An 18,535-nucleotide genomic window follows, 5' to 3' on the forward strand; every position below is an offset into this window, starting at 1 on the left:
CCAGAGAAGCAGCTCACTGCCTGTTTAATAACATTTTAATTTCATGAGGGACAACAACATCCAAAAATCAGATGCTTTGTGAATGTTTGAGTATTTTAGGTAGGATAGTTTTGGCATAACCCAGGTAAGGGGCAGCCCCCTGACCACAGGACTAGGAGGCTCGAACCCCGTTCTTAGGGAGGGGTTAACCGAGAGGCACCTGTGAGGTCTGGATGGGGTGAAGGAGGCATGCATGAGACAGATGAACAGAGGTGTTTTTATTAAGTATATACAGCTAATTTCAGTAATGTTCATGAGTTGGAACAGCTGGGTGAGGTTAATTCCAAACTTCAGCTAATAACATCCATGTAAGAAACATAAAACAGATTATAATTTGTTATAAACCACACAATTTGTTGAACCCAGTGTTGACTTCTGAAGATGATGGACACTCGGGGAGGCCTGAATTCCATGTACACATTCAGAAAGCTCAGTTGGTATGTCTTGAGCACAGGCAGAAAAATTCACTCTGGCCACCAGTGACCCCTACGGGCTGCTTTCCCACATGCAAGACAAGAGTGTCCACGAGACAAAGCTGGAAGAAGGAAAAAAAAAATAAAACAGATCTTGCCAACCATTTCAGTAACCTTTTCCATTTCATATTGTTCCACTGAACTGTTGTTCCGCTGTTCCTTTCTCGTAATTCAGTGCAACCTAGACAAGGCCACGTTGATACATGAGTCATTGCAGCTTTTCTACAGTTCATGGTGTGGATCTGTCTACAATTTTTTCAGCATTTTCTGTTTAAAAAGAGGCTACACACTCACAATTAAGGACATTTTTTCTCACAACTGCACATCATAAATTAGCTTCGAAATAAAACAGCACTTACTGTTACATAATCCAGGGATTTCCTTTTAAAACAACAATCCAAATTAACTAACTTTCATTTGTCATGCAACAAATGCAAACACAGTATTTTCTCTGTGTGTAAGGTTTGACCTGTCTGCAAGCTTTTCCTTCACAAAAAAACATGCTGTACAGAGCCACAAAGAATCTGATAGGCTGAACAAGCATATCCCTGTCTCACAAATATGGAAATCTGTAGAAAAAAACAAAGGTGAACTTTAAATATACCACTCCTAAAATGTGTGCTTCTCTAATACCATGTTGGGTACATAGAGGAGGTGTTTTAAAGTATAAAAGGGTGCTTGTGAAGAACAGTAAGCAGATCAGATAGAGAGAGAATTACTCTGTCACTCAGATCTCCAGGAGGCCACTTTGTTGCTAAATAAACCTCTTTCAGCTCTTCACTGAAATGCGCTGTGACACAAAGCACCGGTAGTGTTCTCGAAGTACATAGAGAAATCTACCAACCTAACCAGGATGTTTTTAACAGGTGGGAAGAATCACTTTCTGAAAATCCCATAATCACAGGGTAGTATGAAGGCACCTCCCAGCCAGGTCCCCAGACCAGAACCCACTCTAGGACTGTGAGGTAGCAGTGCTAATCAGCATGCCTCTGTGATGAATAACACACAATAATCAAGTACACCACATTGTACTAAACAACTTGTTACCCATTGCTGAAGCCCAGCAGAGCAACATCTGCAAGAACCTTCCCTTGCAGCCGAACACTGGGCTGCATAACTAAAACTGACATGTAGCTCAAATTCGCACATATGAAATGGTTGGAAGGTAGAGAAAACTTCAAGATTAATGGCCTGTGGTGTAACAGCTGCAGTGGAAGTTGGTGGTCAGCACACCACAGAGAGGCAAAGAGCCACCTTTTCAAAATGTTCCTGTCCATAGAAAAGAAATGTGGAACAGTTAGGGCTCTTTGAGCAAGATCTTCTTACCTGGCCTAAAACCTCTCTGAAGAAGCAGAGCCATAACAAGGCACAAGAATGTTGAGCCAGCTCCGAAACTGCAGGATAAATAATAAAACAGTTTTCACAAAGGCAAAAAACAAGCTTCAAAATCAAACTATGGTTTTTCAGCTATTTTAACCCCAAATCCAATATGATGTTAATACTTCTGCCTTTGCCCCGAAAGATGATAATCCAGCTTCTAGCATTCTAACAGCAATTATTAAGAAAATAATTTCCTCAAAATAGAATCTAGTTTTTTTTTGTGGGCTAATGTTCCTCTGGTTCTACATAAAGCTGAAATGTTAGAAGTGGGAAAAAAAACACAATACTGCCTCTAGGAATGATATTTTTGAACTTGAGTCCTGAAAAGACCATCTTTAAAAAATAAGCTCATTTATTAATGTCCACTTCTTTATTGATGTCTTTTGGATCGATACACCCAGAATACGTGCATTTGTATTTTCTCTGAAATGAGAGGCTTACAGACTCCATAGCCAACTAATTCAAAAATATCTATAAGAAACTGATTAACTAAGGCATTTTTTCCTAATGCACATTAATTACCTTTACAGAGATTATATAATGTATTGTCCATAAAAATGGGAGCATGTGAGCTCAAGCATGCCTCTATTAATGCCACCCTATGCTTATCTGTGAATGATCATCAATGAATTAAATCCACACCACAAACAACCTGAGAATGCTAAGTAATTAATTCAGACATCTGCCAAAGAGAATTGAAAGTTACGGTCATAAGCCTAGTCCGATCGCTGGAGTTAATTAATGTAAGGTGTTTGTAGAGGTGGTTCAATTAGACAACTTCCTCTTGAATGATTGTATTCAATGATTGGACCATTTCATTGTGCAAAGGAGTGTGACAAAGTAAGTTTGAGAACTTGGTCTTTTTTCCAAGAATATGGAGAAGAACATGGTCCCTTTGTCCCTTGGTCCCTTTTCCAAGAATATGCAAATCGGGGGTCAGCCCAGGCCGTGAATAATTCACAATTGTGTCCTGTGTTCTGTGCGTTGCTTCTCCTCCGTGGTCCCTATAGAGCCAAGGGGAAAACAAAACGCAAGCCTCACCTCGCCACCCACCCCCTCCAGTTTATTTCTCCATAAAGGATTCCAGGAAGAAGGAGGCTTTGACTGGTCTCGAACAGAAAAGATGCTTTGAGAGTGAGATCTCTGGCGCTGAGGTTCCACCCTTCAGTGAGCCGCCAGCCCGAGAGGTTTCCAAATTGAAATACCACCCTGAAAATGAGGCGATCAGGACATGTCTGGCCTCCATCTGCTCTCTATTGCTACAGTCCTTCCAGGGGCAGAAGCAAAACTCGAGGGAGGCATTTTCAACCACTCTACAGCTGAATGATACAACACTGCATGTTTCATTATTATTTATTATTATTGACAATATAATGAATAAAATTAAAAAAAGCTAGCAATGGCCTCATTATTGGGTTACAGTGAAGTGAAATTTGAACTCATGCAACGTCTTATCTTTCACAGCAGCAGTAGAATCTTCCAGAAGCTGCACAGCAGTTTACATCTGTTGATCTAAAACTGTAGAAACGGAAGACGAAACAAAAGTACAGATGAGATGTTTTGACTTCTGTTTTTTTTTTTAACATTATATTATAAAAACTGGCAATAGAGCCCGGAAATGCTTAATATCTAGGTCTCAAATCTAAGGCACTTAAAAAAAATTCCCTCTTAGACATCTGTGGGTGCTTTCTTGTGTAATGTTATCTTCATACACACAGTGATTATTTTCAGTGCACATGAAAACACTAGCCTATCACTTCCAGTACAGGTCAGTGATAAAATACAGATCCTTAATTTGATAATTCAGTGAATTACCACCAAATAAAATAATTTAACTGTTTCTCATGACATAAACCTATGGTGCAGCATAGATAGAAGGGTTCTGTATAGGGGGAATGGGGCTGTCAAACATATACTTTAAGATTGCTTATATGAATAGTAGTTTGGGTAACAACAAACTGAGAAGCATTAAAAAATGTATTTTTAGTACTCAGTACTATTTTGATTTATAATTCATTGCTGGCTCAGAAATCACTGAAGTAATTATACATAAATCCTTTATATACATAAAATATAATCCTACATGAAATACTACTACTAAGCATTGCAGCACAAAGGTGTTCTTCAAAAGCATTTAAAAAAACCCTGCTACGACAGACAACAGCCATCACCTCATCAAAGTAATATTAGCTGCCTGTCCATTAACACCTTTTAAATACTTCCTCCATCGGTCCAGGGAGCTGAAGCTCAACCAAAGACCAGCTTCAGCTGCCCCAGGACTTCATAAACACACACAGCAGGTCAGCAGGGAACTTTCCGTTCCACCACAGCTCTTCGAAGAGCAAAAATAAACCTCACTCAGAACAAACTGCCCTCATCGCAGTCACACAATCCATTTCACAGAGGTCTTTTCATCGGTGGATACCTCAGAAAACACATTAGGAGCCATGCCTTGTTTTAAAAAAAAACATTCAAAAGTTTGCACTGACTGGCGTGTGAAACAAATAGTGCATTTGCTGAGTTTCGAGAAAAAAAAAACATACATATTACAGCTTGCGTGTAGCACTCTTCTTTGAAACATTCCACAGTGCTTTTATGCTAAAAACACTTTCAAAATCAATTAGCTTCACACACAGGCAAAGAGGAAATACACTTTACTACGCATTTCAGATAATACGTTGCATATTACTGCTTTCCACAGCTTGTGCAGTTTGGAGAGCTCCCTTATGTCTGCCAGTCACCTGAGCTTTCAGTGAATTGTCAGAGAGAGGTGAGCACCTGACTGTAAAAAGGAACGCTCTGTCTCTATTGCAGCTGATTAACTTGTCCTCGTTCAAATGTGTTTGGGCATAAAAGGGACCGAGCTGAAAGTAAATCTTTGACAGAGATTAACTTGATCCATTTGAGCAGGTTCAAGTATGTCATGTAAATGTTCTTATCTGCCCTCCAACTCAGAAGAATTTGGCCCACTCCTGCAGTCACTAGAGCCAATGGTCACAGACTGAGCTGAAATATTACCAGCTGACACATTTCTCTGGTTTTCTCCTTTGGCGAATAGTTAGGATGGTGATTTTATTCATTCGGTAGACGCTGGACGTTCTGCACCATATGAATTACAACAGTTCAACAGCTGGAGGACTGGATGCTCAGACTAAGCCCCTCACTGGCAGTGTGGAACTGGCCTGAGCACTGCAAGGCAAGGCGCTGCTGGGATCACTACACATACGTGACTCCCATGGCTGGGCTGCGCTGTGTCCGTGATGAAGGCTTCAGCCTGTCTTCCATCAGACACTGAAGGACTCCAGACCCCAGCAGCAACTCATGGGCTTGGCAGGTACTGTGTATGCCAGGGATACCCAATGCCAGTGTGAGAAGGCCGCCGTGCCTGTGGGTTTTCGTTAAAAACCCTGGGTGAACTGAACCATAGACTTCACTGGAATAGTTACAGTTGCCCAGGTTGTAAAGTTCTACCTCCATAAACGGATCAAGAAAACCTGCTGGAAAACAAAGAATAATATAGCATGGGATAAAAAAAAAAATCCCAGAGCTTCAGTGAACCAAAGATCTATGCAACTTTCCCTCCATTACCATCCCTTTCTTCGGATGGCTGATCCCTTTCGAATGGCTGTTTAAAGCCTGCGCACATTAATAGCAACACAATCCTGTCTGCCGGGGCTCAGCAGAATTAACAAAAACCCAATGCAAACACACGGAGGCAACGCTGGCTCTTCTCCTCCAACACGCTAGCGTGCACAGGAACAGTTTGACGGATTCGTGGGATTTAAGCATGTTTGAGATGTATTAGGGAAAAGCGTCTGCAGCCATATAAAGGAAGGAATGGCTGGTCCTCCTTTGGGGGGCTGATAACGGCAGCAGAGACTCAGACCCGCAAGGCGAGCGAGGGCCTCACCCCTGGCGCAGTCTGCCGTGCAGAGGGAATTACGGAACACCTTAAACACCGGCCAAAACCCACATTCTTCAATTCTGCACCGCGCTAAAAAACAATATTATGAAAACATTCCACCCTCCGTTTGGCTCAGCAGGCTGCCTGTTAATCGCTTACAAGTGTCCCTTAACGCCCCATAAGGTAATTCAAACAAACACGAGAGCCCAGGCCCTGCCTCCTCCTCCCTTTGAAACTCGGCTCACCGTCCAATCTGTGCACCTTCCACAGGGCGGAGGTGCGTCTCGCAGGATCGCAGGACAATTTGGCAGCCTTTTCACAGAGCAAACCCTGTCAGCTGTCGTCAGCTCCAGCACCACTACACTGGAGACAGCAAACCAGGTTTTCTGTCTTTCTGATTAGGAAGAGGAGAGGGGAGAGTTTCTGAATCGCATTCAGCAGCTGTCAAATAAAACATTCACGGGGGTTTGGTGCAGAGATCTGGTACGAATAGTCAAATTCGGATATAACCATATCCACTCCTATACCGTTGCATGATGTTCTACAACATATAGTATGGATGGTTAAGTAACATAAGTAATTCAAGTACTCATGCATTGGCTTTAAGTAGAGTAAAACAACATTGGTCAACTAAAACAGACAACAGTAATCACAAACATACAGTAATCAGCTACAATAAACAACACAATGTCTGTATTGCTTTGCCTCTGTGATCAGCACACTCCACTGTAATGAAAAGGGTAGTGAAACTGTCAGTGAGCTCACACAGAACCTGGAGCGTTTGTGACAATATAAGAGCAAGACCATGTTGAAACGTGGATGGTGGGTGGTGGGTACTTGGGCAGGGGGCAGGGGGCAGGGAAAGGCTCACTCACTAGCTAGATTCGTCTCACGACCTTAGTGTGTTGTAGGGCTAATTTGAAAGTTGTGACTAACAACCTTCGGCCCCGTTTCATGCCGCTCCGCTGTTCATCCAAGCAAGACCCTGTCAGCCTGTCCGAATCGCGAGTAAGCAAATTCGCGAACCTTATTATCGCATACGCGGAGACCCCACTGACTTGTCAAAGTAGTCTGACTATATAAATGAGTCAGGAATGTGGCATTTCGAATACCTACCCCCCCCCCCCCCCCCAAAAAAAAATGCTTCCAAGCCTTAAAACATTTTTCTTTCCTCCTTTTTTCAAAATTGCTGGAGCAAATGCGTTAACACAATAACCAGGGCTGTACAGACAGGAAAGGATTGACCTTAATACCGAGATGATAAACAGGCTGGAAGTACAATTGTATCAGGCCTGGCGCCACAGCGCAGAGTGAAAGGGGTCATCAGACATCACTGTGACGAACTCCGGGAAGATTGATGAGGATGGATTTCTCCCTGCCACTTCACCCTGATTGCTCATTTAGCGCTGGCTGGAGCTGCAGTAATGGGAGAGCCGCTCCGCCGGCGCTCTGATCACACATTTCGGTTCTCTGCCGTCAAACACCACAGTCTCGGGATCGTGATGAATGCGGTGTCTGAGAAAGCAGGGGTACTCACACCAGAAGAGAAATTGACAAATCCGTCTGTTCAGACTCGCAGCAGCTTGCTTGATAGAGGCTTCTCGTGCAGGCAGCGCCGGTGATGAAAAGGACGAGACTGATTTGGAAAAAAATATTGCATTGAGCACACTGAAGCATCTTCACCTGCCTTCTTAATGGCACAGGAAACTGGAGATGAGTCGCGGCTCTACATCTTATCACCTGAAACATGACAGACAATGGCTGAAATCTATTCTAAAGATGTACACTACCCAGACTATGAGCAGCTGGGATGAAGATGATAACATCAAAGATTTAATGCAAGGAAGACGATTTGCACTCGAGATGAAAATAGCTAAAACAGATGCTGAAGTTGCTCTAGATTGCTCTCATATATTTACAGTGGATTTTAGTCAATTTCTGAAATTGAATGAATAAGGGATATTATTTTTCAACAAGTCATGTATGACACAAAAGCCAATACTATTTAAACCTTTTTGTTTATTGCACATCCTCTTCAATATTCTTCCATATTCTCTTGTAGAAGTCCCTCCTGACAATCCCGAAACATATTCTGTGGCAGATGGATGTTGTGGAGTGGTTAATCGTGCACGCGGAAAGATAAAACCGTGATCTCTGTGGGCCTCAGTGTGAAAATTGGGGGTCATAGTAAACATCTGAGAGGAAGTTAAGAACCCTTTTTTCCCTACCAATCATCCGTTACCACTTCACCATCAACATGCCTTATTTGCTCTGCCTTTCTATTGCACTACCACTTCAAAAACCAGATGCCATCTCTTTGCCCAAGTGGGTTAAAGCCAAAGACATTTCAAAATCATTTGCTTTATGCAGGGCTTGTCTAACCACTGAAGCTTCATTAAGAGCACAGGGCGTCATTGTTTTATTGTTTTTCTTCCTCTTCACACTTCCGTGGAGATACTGTAAGTCTTAAACGAAAACTGAGTTATGCTAGTAGCAGCAACAAAGGACTACAACGAGCACACCTTATTAGGAAAGCAAACTGGTTATTAAAACAAGCCTCTGATATTTCGTAGTCATTTTTAAGGTGAGACCATGTGTCTTAAAAAAAGTGTTTAGTAAGCTTTGCAAAATATAACAGTGATACAAGTAAAAAATGCTTATTATTGGAAAATCTATTAACAGAACGCTGCTAGAAATAGTAATCCAGACTGCTTTACTCTGAAGTTGACTGTGGCTGTTCTGCTGGATACAAAAAAACATTTGTCAGCTTGTTTTATTAGCTCCCATCCATTTACCTTGTTTTTTAGCAGCGATTTGTCCGTTTCCTTTTTGAGGGGGCATTTACCTGTTCTGCTTATGTTTTGTGATTGTACAGCAGGTTCAGACAAAATGGAGGCCTCGTCTGGACCCTATTTCCCAGAAAGCTGTTGTCAGTGAGCTGCTGTCCTCTGTCACCTGACCAGTTGCTGGAAGACAATTTGTCAGCTGACAGTTTAAAAACCAGGTGGCAGAGGGAAAGGAGAAGAAAGTGATCGACTATGGTATAAACTTGTAAGACTACTGTATTGCAAGTTCGGTTCAAGACTTATACATTCAAGAGTCTCAGAGTGAGACTGAAGTTTTGAAGGATTGCTTGTTTTGAGGCTGGTAAGAAGCTTAGCTTCCTGGCTGTGCTAGTGAGGGGCATTGAAGAAGTCCTGTGAGCCCAAACAGTTTAGGCTTTTGTTTTAGTTTTCTGCACTAAGAGAGCACTTGGTTTGTAATTTATGTCTGCATTTGTGCATCATACGTTTTCCCAATTTTAAGATCCTGTTACGGCATAACCAACTGGGGTGTCACACTAGGTAACATGCATCTGAATGAGGTCCAAACATGAACCCAGGTCCTGGAGGGACAGTCAAGACAACCTAACATTAATAAAAAGCATAGTCACAACAGAGCCCTCTGTGTTGAAACAATAGAGAAGTAAGCAGTCACTGCTTTCAGTAATGCAATGAGAGAGCAAGGTTTTGATAATGTTTTAAAGCACTGCTAGTTCTTTAAATGGACACTTGTAACTCGTTGCCTCTTATTGAAAAACACAGATGCTAATATAAAAAAACATAACATCGGTATCGTGTCATGCTCTGTGGTAGTCCAGCTGCGTTTGTAGGAAAAGAGTAGCACGTTAATACTGATGTATGTTTTCAGTTATAACAGCAAAATTACGTTTTTTTTTTGCTTCATCTGCCAGTTCCATTCAGAATAGATCATTAGTGTATGGAAGATTTTGCATAATATCAGTAGCTAGCAGGTATGGATACTCTTATTGGTGTACTGGAAACATCAATTACATCAGCTGTGAGAGTCTCAGGAGAAGCATGAAAATCTTTAAAGTGTTATAGTTCTCCCTTATTAACATTTAATAAATAAGTTCAAGTGGAAAGTTACAGCACCATGCGGTGGCTGCAAAAAACAAGTAAAGGTTAATTTCGTGCTGAAAAGTAGAAACAAACCTTTGGCCACTGAATCTTCCTCAGGTTTCAGGGAGAAAAAAAGACAGTAGCAAGGATGTAAAGCACAGGAGAACAAAGAACGGACAATTTACAGTATAACCAAGAAACTTTAAATATGAAAAACCTCAAAGTCTATTTTGCTTGCAATATAACCAGTGTGAAGCTCAAAAAAGCACAATCTTAAAGGACTGCATAGATTTCCTGTATCTTACATTTTTCCTGTATAAAACATCTAGATAGGAATTCATAGAACCCTTATTGTCTGACATTAACATTCTTCTGAGAGAAATGGTGCTGTTAAACATCAGAGCTGATAAAGGACAAAACTGGCTGTTGCATATCTATTACAGTCTGCAATCTTCACACAGCTGAGGGAGGCAGGGCCATTTTTTAGCTGCTACAAGCGTGAGTATAGATGTGGTGCACAGCAACTTTCTTTAAAGTTTTCTTCTTTACCCGATAAAGTCCTCTCTTTAGGATTCAGAATTGTGGCTGAAATATAAAAATAAAGTGAACTGATGGGGGCAAGAGTTGAACTGTAAAAAGTAAGTAGGTAAATTACTGTGAAAATATGCCTGATCGAATTCAGCAAAATAAGATTTTAACTTATTAAGATATCATTGAGCTGCAATGTTCTCCAAGTGTAACCTGCCATCCAGTCTAATAGTGTATCATATTGCCACACCTCAGACAGTATTATTGTTATAACTGGCATGGGTCAAGCCTCAGAGCTAGGGCTGAGCCAAGGTGGACCCAAGACATTCACATCCATCCATCTTTTAACCACCTTATCCAACACAGGGGGGCGGGGAGTTGGAGCCTGTCCCAGAATGCAATGGGAGCAAGGCAGGATACACCCTGGATGGGACACCAGCCCAACACAGGGCGCGCACAGACACAAACACACCCACTCACAATGGGGTCAGTTAACTGAGAAGCCAATTAACAAAACAGTACGTCTTTGAACTTGAACTGTGGGAAGAAACCCATGGGAACAGAGGGAAAACATACAAACTCCATACAGATAGGAAAACATACAAACTCCAAACCCAAGGTCTCAGTGCTGCGAGGCAGCAGTGCTAACCACTGTGCGACCATGCCACCCCAGTTTTTACATCTGTGTGGCAAACCCCACATTGATGTCGACATGAGTTTATGTACGGATTTTATAACCCATTCATTGCTTCGATCTCTGGACCACTTCTCCAAGGACATTCTTTCTTAAAATAAAAAAAAAAACAACACAGCACTAACCTTGGGCAAAATTTTGGAAAGACGAGCAGAATCTCTTGGAACAAACAATTTGATACGGTTTCAAAGCGAAGTCAAAAATATCTGATATTGCTGATCTCCCTGCCAAAACAATTTTATCCCTCTGGACAGGAGATGATTGTGATGAGCCTTGAATAAGTCAGAAACACAATTCAGCAACACCAGCCCTAAACTAAACAATCTGCCTTAGAAGAAAAACAAACATTTAATCTCTCTCCAGTGGTTACTTTAATTAAGAGTGAAAGAAAAAGCTGAGAAATGAAACATGAAACTACCGGGAAAGCACACCACAAAAACACAAAGTACAAGATTGCAATATATTTAGTATTAAAAACTATGCACGGATTGAATTGATTTGTCTGTTGCCTTTCTCAAACCTGACTAATATTTGTATCCATATACACACCGTTGCTGGGTGTTTTACTGAAAGTTGGAACTTCAGTGTGATACCTGGGATTTGAGCTCACAACCTTTGAGTCTGCACTAAATCTTAGATTTTAGAAATACATAAAAATATATATGGTATGTAATAATGTCATTATTAAGATGGGACATCATAACATCATAATTTCCCACTGATAATAAACTGTAATACCAGTACAAAAACACATAAGCAGAATACATTTAACAGAAACATGACAATCCAAAATGAAATTGTAAATTTGGATACAATTGCATAGTAAAAAATAAAAGATAAAAAATAATTTTAGATTTAAAGTACACTACAGCAATTCTCGATATGTTACTGGCCCCACCAGATTGAGTTTATCAATAGTACTGAACTTCAGGGATAAAACAGATGTGGAGCACCGAGGAAATGTCTTGCTCCTGTGAAATTTTAGACCACTTATATGAATAACCCTTTTGTCGTCTTTAATGTGTCTGCAACGTTTCTCCCTTGCTTCTCGCACATCTTGTATAATATTTGCATTACACGCTGCCACTGACTCCAAATTTAGTTATAACCTAAATTCAGTGTAAGTGAGAGCTGCCTTCATTTATTTATACAAGTACACATTTTCAACAGTTGCTGGAGAAGGTTCTTAGAAGACGAATGAAAATATTATTGTTTAGGCTTGAAAGCAAACAAAATGTTTTTGGAAGTTCTTATCACATATAAAATACTGAAACAGCATAATATGATCAGAGCTTGAGAGAGCTGATTTTGTTCCATGCTTTTTACAAGCCTTGTAAATAATTGTTGTGATAGGTGACATGTTTTTGCTACCAGCAAAATAATAGATTATTGTGGTTAAATATACAGTTTGACCTACAAAAAAACAATTTCCTTGTTTTGGAGTGATTTTTAAAGGAGAGATGCACTCATTTCACACTGACAATGTCTGCCCGTTTGCAACATTCACACCTATTAATGTTCAAGCTATTTAAAAAAAAATGATCTTAGTGAATGCCAATTCAATACAGAGATAATTGAAGAACAGTTTCCAGACTCCGGGATTCTGTCTGAGTACTTCAGTGGTTAACTTGACCCCAGCTTGGAAGCCACAGCCCAAAGCAGAGGGACACACTTGTAAGAAAGGGAATATCAAGAACAGAAGAAGAAAATAATTTTGCCACAGTGGGATTAATCACCCAATGTATTTTGGAATTTCTTTCCCACTTCAAAGAAACAGGCTGCTATAGAGAAAAAAAGGCAGAATTGAACTCAGTGGACAACCCTGATCATTAACACGCACTGACTCGCATTGTTTTACTGCCTTTGATGTCTTGGTGGTGGGACAAGCTTGAAATTCATTTCCTTATTCTAAATCAAATACAAAGTCTCTGAACCGGTCTTTTTTCTTTGACAGACAAGCTGGAAGGTACAGTACATAAGTTAAAGGGTGTCTTATGACATCAGCTCAGCTTTGTGATCTTGAGCTTTTATTTTTTTAATCCTTTTCATAGCTAAGCAGGGCACTGACACCAGCGCTAAATTGCTGAACTTCAGCTGAACTTTGTCCAAGACCCTGCTATAATCTGTAAAGGTTTAATTCAAATAAAATGTTGGCGTTCTCGTTTCTAACAATCAAGTTTTAAAAAAAGGCCCCAAAATTTTCAGTGAAGCCGAAATCGGTCATTTTTTCAGTTTTTGCCAGTTTGGTTATGTGCAGTGTACTTTTAGTTACCAAAGAAAGGTTAACACGGACAGCACTGTAACAAAATGCAAATTTTAGCACCTATTTTCTGTTATTCCAGAAAACCTTCCAGTTGTGAGGCCAGAACCCTAAACACTGTTGGACACTACTGCCCTTTTCTGCTCTTACCAGTCTGTTTTATAAAACCCACTGTACATCCCAACCTTTCACTGCGAAGACTGTTGTGTTATTTTACTGAACAGAGGCGGCTATGGGTTTTATCAAGATGTACTACAACGTCTGCAATTTTGTCCTTTTCTAACAGGTTATTAATTATCTCAAATCTTCTTAGAAACTTGAGTCTTAGTGCCAAGATCTCCAGCCAATCTAACTTAAAAGCCAAGCTCATCTTTAATTTCCTTTTGTATTACATAGGCCTAAATAATTTTAAGAATGGTAATACTGTTTAACATCATGTAGGTGTAACAGTTTGAGAACTTTATACAATCCATTAAATACTCACATACTGGAAATTGTTAGAAATCATGTGATGAAATACCTAGGTAGGTTGTAAACAGAATTAAATCTTTTCCTTGTTGGCATGTGATTATTGTTATACTAATGCAGCAATTATTTTTTATTGCTTAATGAAAGCATGTTGTTACACTAAATGGAAAATGAAAAGAAAAGGTATTTTAAGGATGAATTTTTAAAGACGCTTTTTTTTTCCGAAGAAGAGAAGCTGTTGCTACATGACAGTATGTTAAAAGTCAAAAGAGATTATACCTTCAAGACGATAAGAGCCAAAATCCTGCCCCTGCCCACACATTTTCTTTTAAATAATCAAGATTATTCTAACTTTCAAATCAAAAATCGATCCTAAAAGTAGGCAAACAGCCATGGAGCCAGACAGAATCAAGATTCTGTGCTGTACCCTGTGAACGCCATGAAAGCTGCTCATCACCTGCAGCTACAGGGCCGACAGATCTGTCATGTTTTTCTGGGAGCTGGGAATTAGGTTTTGGCAAGAGAATTTCAGGGAAGGGCACAAATCTGTTGGCCTTTAAGCTCACAGCCTGGAGAAAAATTAGATGATGTAGCAGCAAATGGTATTCTAGACAGGACTGGCAATCTGTCAGGCCGTCGTGCAAAAGTACTTTGGAAGTCCAGGCACACGTGCATGACTCGCTTCACTATGCTAGGGATGCAGCTGTGATAAAGCACATAAACTATTCTTTTTTTCCCCAAGATAAGCAACATAATACTATTCATTATAATCAACACAGTTCACATATTTCTGCCTTAAAGAGATATGTAATCACAGCAATCATTCTGACAACAGACCAAACCTAAACAGCTGCCAGAACAGTGCTGGCAACTGAATTATAAAAAGTAAAGTGAAAATGAGAAATGAGCCCACAAAAAAAGTGTACATGAATTCCCCTTCAAAATGATTTGCTGTATTATAAATTCTTTCAAACATTCGCATTGAAAAGACATTTTCAAGTCAAACTATGCACTGATATGAAGAAATAAGAGCTTCAACATTTCAACATCCAGTATGATTTTTTTTTATTGAACTGACTTTAACAATAAGTGTAAAACATTCCCTACACAGCTTTCTGTTGAGGCTGGGGAAGGACAGTGTAAAAGAGTCGACTGGACTGGTGGAGGTGCATGCTTGGAGACTGGAGTCTCCTGTGTTGGTTTCGCAGAAGACAGCTCTGTTTGTGCCCTGTGGAAACAAAAGACCACAGCTTTAAACAGACTGATCACCAGAAGCCTACTGTACCTAAACTTCAATTCAGGAGCGAATTACTTTAATAGCACAGGACTATGTCAACATAGATAATTCTGGTTGACATATTGAAAAACACAACAAAGCTTAAGAAAACCTAGGCTATAATATCTGGACTATTTATACATTCTTTATTTTTTATAAAATATACTGGCTTAACTAAAAATTACTAAAATAGCTAAGATCGATTACCTTTCAATCACCTAATTTTTTATGCTTCCAGGATATAATACTTTTACTCAGATGTTTGTCCATTATGAAAGATTTCAAATTATTTTAATTTCTCAATTCTACAATTGCAATTATTATTTCTCTATTGTGCTCATGGAGTCTATCTTAACTAAAGTAAAGTGATGACCATTTGCATTCTGTGAAGTATTTGGCAAGGACTGCTGAAAAGCTGACAAACTGTTCTCTACTTAGCTGCAACAGCCAAGACTTAAAGATTACAAAAACAACACTGGAGCCTTTGAATGCCAAAAGTTTGACAGATAACCAAAAACCTCTCTTCCTCCGAGCTACACAAATTGACTAATTTAGTAACAGCTCTTCTGCACTTGAACCTTTGATGTCCTGGGGAAACTCAGAAGTAAGATCCCAGGAAAAAAACACTTTAAACAGGCTGATAATTCCAAAAAGAGTTTAGAACGAAGGACCCAATGAATGAACCTGCATTTCAATAATGAATCTTTCAGTTGTTTTTTTTACTTTAGCAACAAGATCATGAATAGTTTTATCTTATACTGAAGAATGTTTAGAACCAGTAGCATTATTTATATTCCACAGTCATTTATCTGTGGAGCAGAGAGAGCCAAGGGATCATGCATTAAGATCTGTATTCTGAGACCTCCTGCAATACCATCTAGGGACAAAATGAGATAATGGAGACAAAGCAGCCCTTCTCCTGATTGACGTGTTGGCACTTTTTGCCAGAAGAAATAAGAGTAGATCCTACCGACAATCAATTTAAATGCTGTTTTTCAGAACATGGTTTGAATTATACTGTGTTTCTTGGCAGCCTGATTGACTTTTACATGCTCTATCTAACTGTAAAAACAAGTGGTTATCATTAGAGAATCAGGTTCTAAGGGTTTTTAAGCAGGGAAACTGTTGTGGTATAGTACGTGTTTCTCTAAGGGAGTTGAGAAATGAAACTCAAGTGGAGGCTGGAGCGTTTGGACTAGTTACATCACGGACATAGATAAAACATATGCTCCAGGATCTTTTTGCATTAGTAAAATACACTTTAACTACCTTTTTTATCCAAGAAATGAATGCTGACATTCTAATCCGCGGGCAAGACACAACTCAGAATGAGTTAAATGGTACACAACTGAAAGTAAATCAACCCTTTGAGGTTTTAGTTTTCTCCAACACTTCTACAATAGTAACAGAAGGCAGCTTTTCAGAATGAAGCACCCTGAAGTTGCAGCACCTCTCAGCTGTCACTAACAGTTCAGTGGGCTTGGCAGTAGTTTGGCAGAACAACCTGACTATCATCCTGTGAAAGAGTGTACCTGAGAAGCAGCTGTTATTCATCAATGTACTCAAAGGGCTCTGGAGCCTCTGGTTCCTGCTCTTCCTCCTCAATCTTAGGGCCATGGGCAGCAACTGGCTCCACCAGCTCCTCATCTTCCTCACTGGTGTCCTTCATGATGATGATCCCGCCAGTGTGCAGCTGGTGGGAAACAAGAGATACGCACAGAGTGTTAGGGGCAAATACACAAAACAAAACCCCCAAACACTTGTTGTGCACAGGGTGTATTTTAATTTTAAGTTAGAATGTCAGTTTCATTGCACACCAAGCCCAATACCCTGTTTAGATGAGGTTCTATCAAATGAGACTTCAGTGCAGTATGCAAGTTTGGGAAAAATGCTGAAGATCAGCCGAATGACCTTTTGTTTCAGCAGTTACCTAATTTGTTTTCAGACAAGAGGCCTCAAGTATGTCCTTACTGCAAACCTCTCAGGCCACATATGGACTGCTATTGTTTAGAATTTACAATGTTTTAACATCTTCAAGGAATTAAAGTGATTACAAATGTTAAAGGTTAAGCTGAATAAGCAGAATGTAGTAAACCCATACTGAAGGACTTAAAAGCGGGTGGAATACACAAAATTAAAAAAAGAACAGGAATAATCTCTCCAGGTTCTGCAGGAAAATGAAACTTCTTCTGCTTTCATCGTTACAATATAGAATTTGATTCAATAATTAATTCAATGAACATACACTTGAAATGTCTATAATTTCCGAGTCTCTCAAGGAACTGCTTTGTTCCCATTTCAGAAAGCTATTTTAGTTCTTGTATGGTTATTAAGCCTACAAAAACACTTGCCAGTTTAACATAATTAAACTGTCTAACTTTTTACACATTAAAAGGCATTCTTAAAAGACAGCAGAAATAGATTATTCTTATTCAGCTAATTAGTTTCTTTATGTCACTTGCTAAAATTCAAATCAAAACCATTTTAAGGGGCCCTTTAGATGCAAGTCACTTTTAAAAGGCTAATACCCTGGAACAGAAACCCATAACCCTATTCTCTATTAAAAAAAATCCTCTTTGACATTAGGTTCTTAATTTGGGCATTCACACAGCACCAATTTATGCATAAAAGAAACATTAGCTGAGGGGTCCTGACCCCCATTTCCCTGCCAAGAATAAAGAGTTTAGATCTCATGATTGTAATTAGCATTGCAAGATGCTTTCCTCCCCATCCCTTGCAGCAATTATTTATGTTATCACTTCACATCCCTGTTACACCCAAGTTTATATACAGAACCAGCTATAGCACTTGGCGTGTACCACTAAGCAGATGACTACTTCTGGGTATACACAGTGATAACGGCTGCTTCACCGCTGCTCCATTCTCGGCCTTGTATAACAGGCACACACACTTTGTGGACCACTTTCATGCTACAGTATGTCTTCTATCTGACCCTAGTCGTCACTACATAAAACTTTCCTGCACATAGATTGCTGGCAGACCAATCTTGAGAAGCATACAATATCTAAATATATTAAGTTGTTCCTACTGTGCCTACGTGACCTAGTGCCTGTCTGCACCAACAACGTGTGTTGGGACAGCAGTGCTACTGTGGGTGGGAAAAACCTACAGGCTTGAAGGGCTGGTAGCGGCAGGTCTCAGGCATGGTGAGCACTTTAAGCTGAGCAGGCATGACCCGGGCAGGGTTCTCCAGTAGCTGGAAACTGGGCTCTGGTTCTTTCTTCTTTTCTTTCTCTTTCTCCTCGTCTTTCTTCTCCTTCTCCTTCTCCTTGTCAGCTTCCGTCTCCTGCAATTCCAGAGAACCAGGGCTCATGAGGAAGCATCGGCACTTCTTACCGTTTAAACCGTATTTTACAATTCGGCACAGTAAGACTCTGACACAAACTGGAATCTAATAAAGCAGGCAAGGAAATAAGAGATGGAAATAATGAGGGGCCCTATTTTCTTTTTCATGTCTGGCTCACATCTCTGAAATAATATATATTTTTTTAAATCTGTTTCAAATTTGAAACACGAAAGCTGCAATTTGAAGGTTATTTATATACCTACATTCTATGCAAACGTCCATCAGTAATACCGACACCCAAATT

At 40.0% G+C, this 18,535-nt stretch overlaps 1 protein-coding gene and 1 long non-coding RNA gene across 2 annotated transcripts in view; both read right to left on the minus strand.

Moving 5' to 3' along the window:
• Positions 1-250: 250 nt before the first annotated feature.
• Positions 251-8,244, minus strand: LOC148677040 (uncharacterized). Its single transcript, XR_015929572.1, has 4 exons — positions 7,334-8,244; positions 6,042-6,190; positions 1,839-3,410; positions 251-574 (listed from the first exon to the last, which is right to left on the minus strand). It is a non-coding gene; the product is annotated as an uncharacterized LOC148677040 (long non-coding RNA).
• A 6,444-nt stretch (positions 8,245-14,688) lies between these two features.
• Positions 14,689-18,535, minus strand: part of psmd1 (proteasome 26S subunit, non-ATPase 1) — a 54,061-nt gene continuing 50,214 nt past the window's right edge. The window contains exons 23-25 of the mRNA XM_088617014.1: positions 18,055-18,231; positions 16,457-16,617; positions 14,689-14,876 (exon numbers count right to left, since the gene is read on the minus strand). Of these exons, the coding sequence (XP_088473140.1) occupies positions 16,471-16,617; positions 18,055-18,231 (324 nt within the window). The 3' untranslated portion in view covers positions 14,689-14,876; positions 16,457-16,470. The remainder of the gene's footprint in view (positions 14,877-16,456; positions 16,618-18,054; positions 18,232-18,535) is intronic.

Source organism: Lepisosteus platostomus, chromosome 2 (assembly GCF_059453375.1).
Source record: "Lepisosteus platostomus isolate fLepPlt1 chromosome 2, fLepPlt1.hap1, whole genome shotgun sequence".
NCBI lineage: Eukaryota > Metazoa > Chordata > Actinopteri > Semionotiformes > Lepisosteidae > Lepisosteus > Lepisosteus platostomus.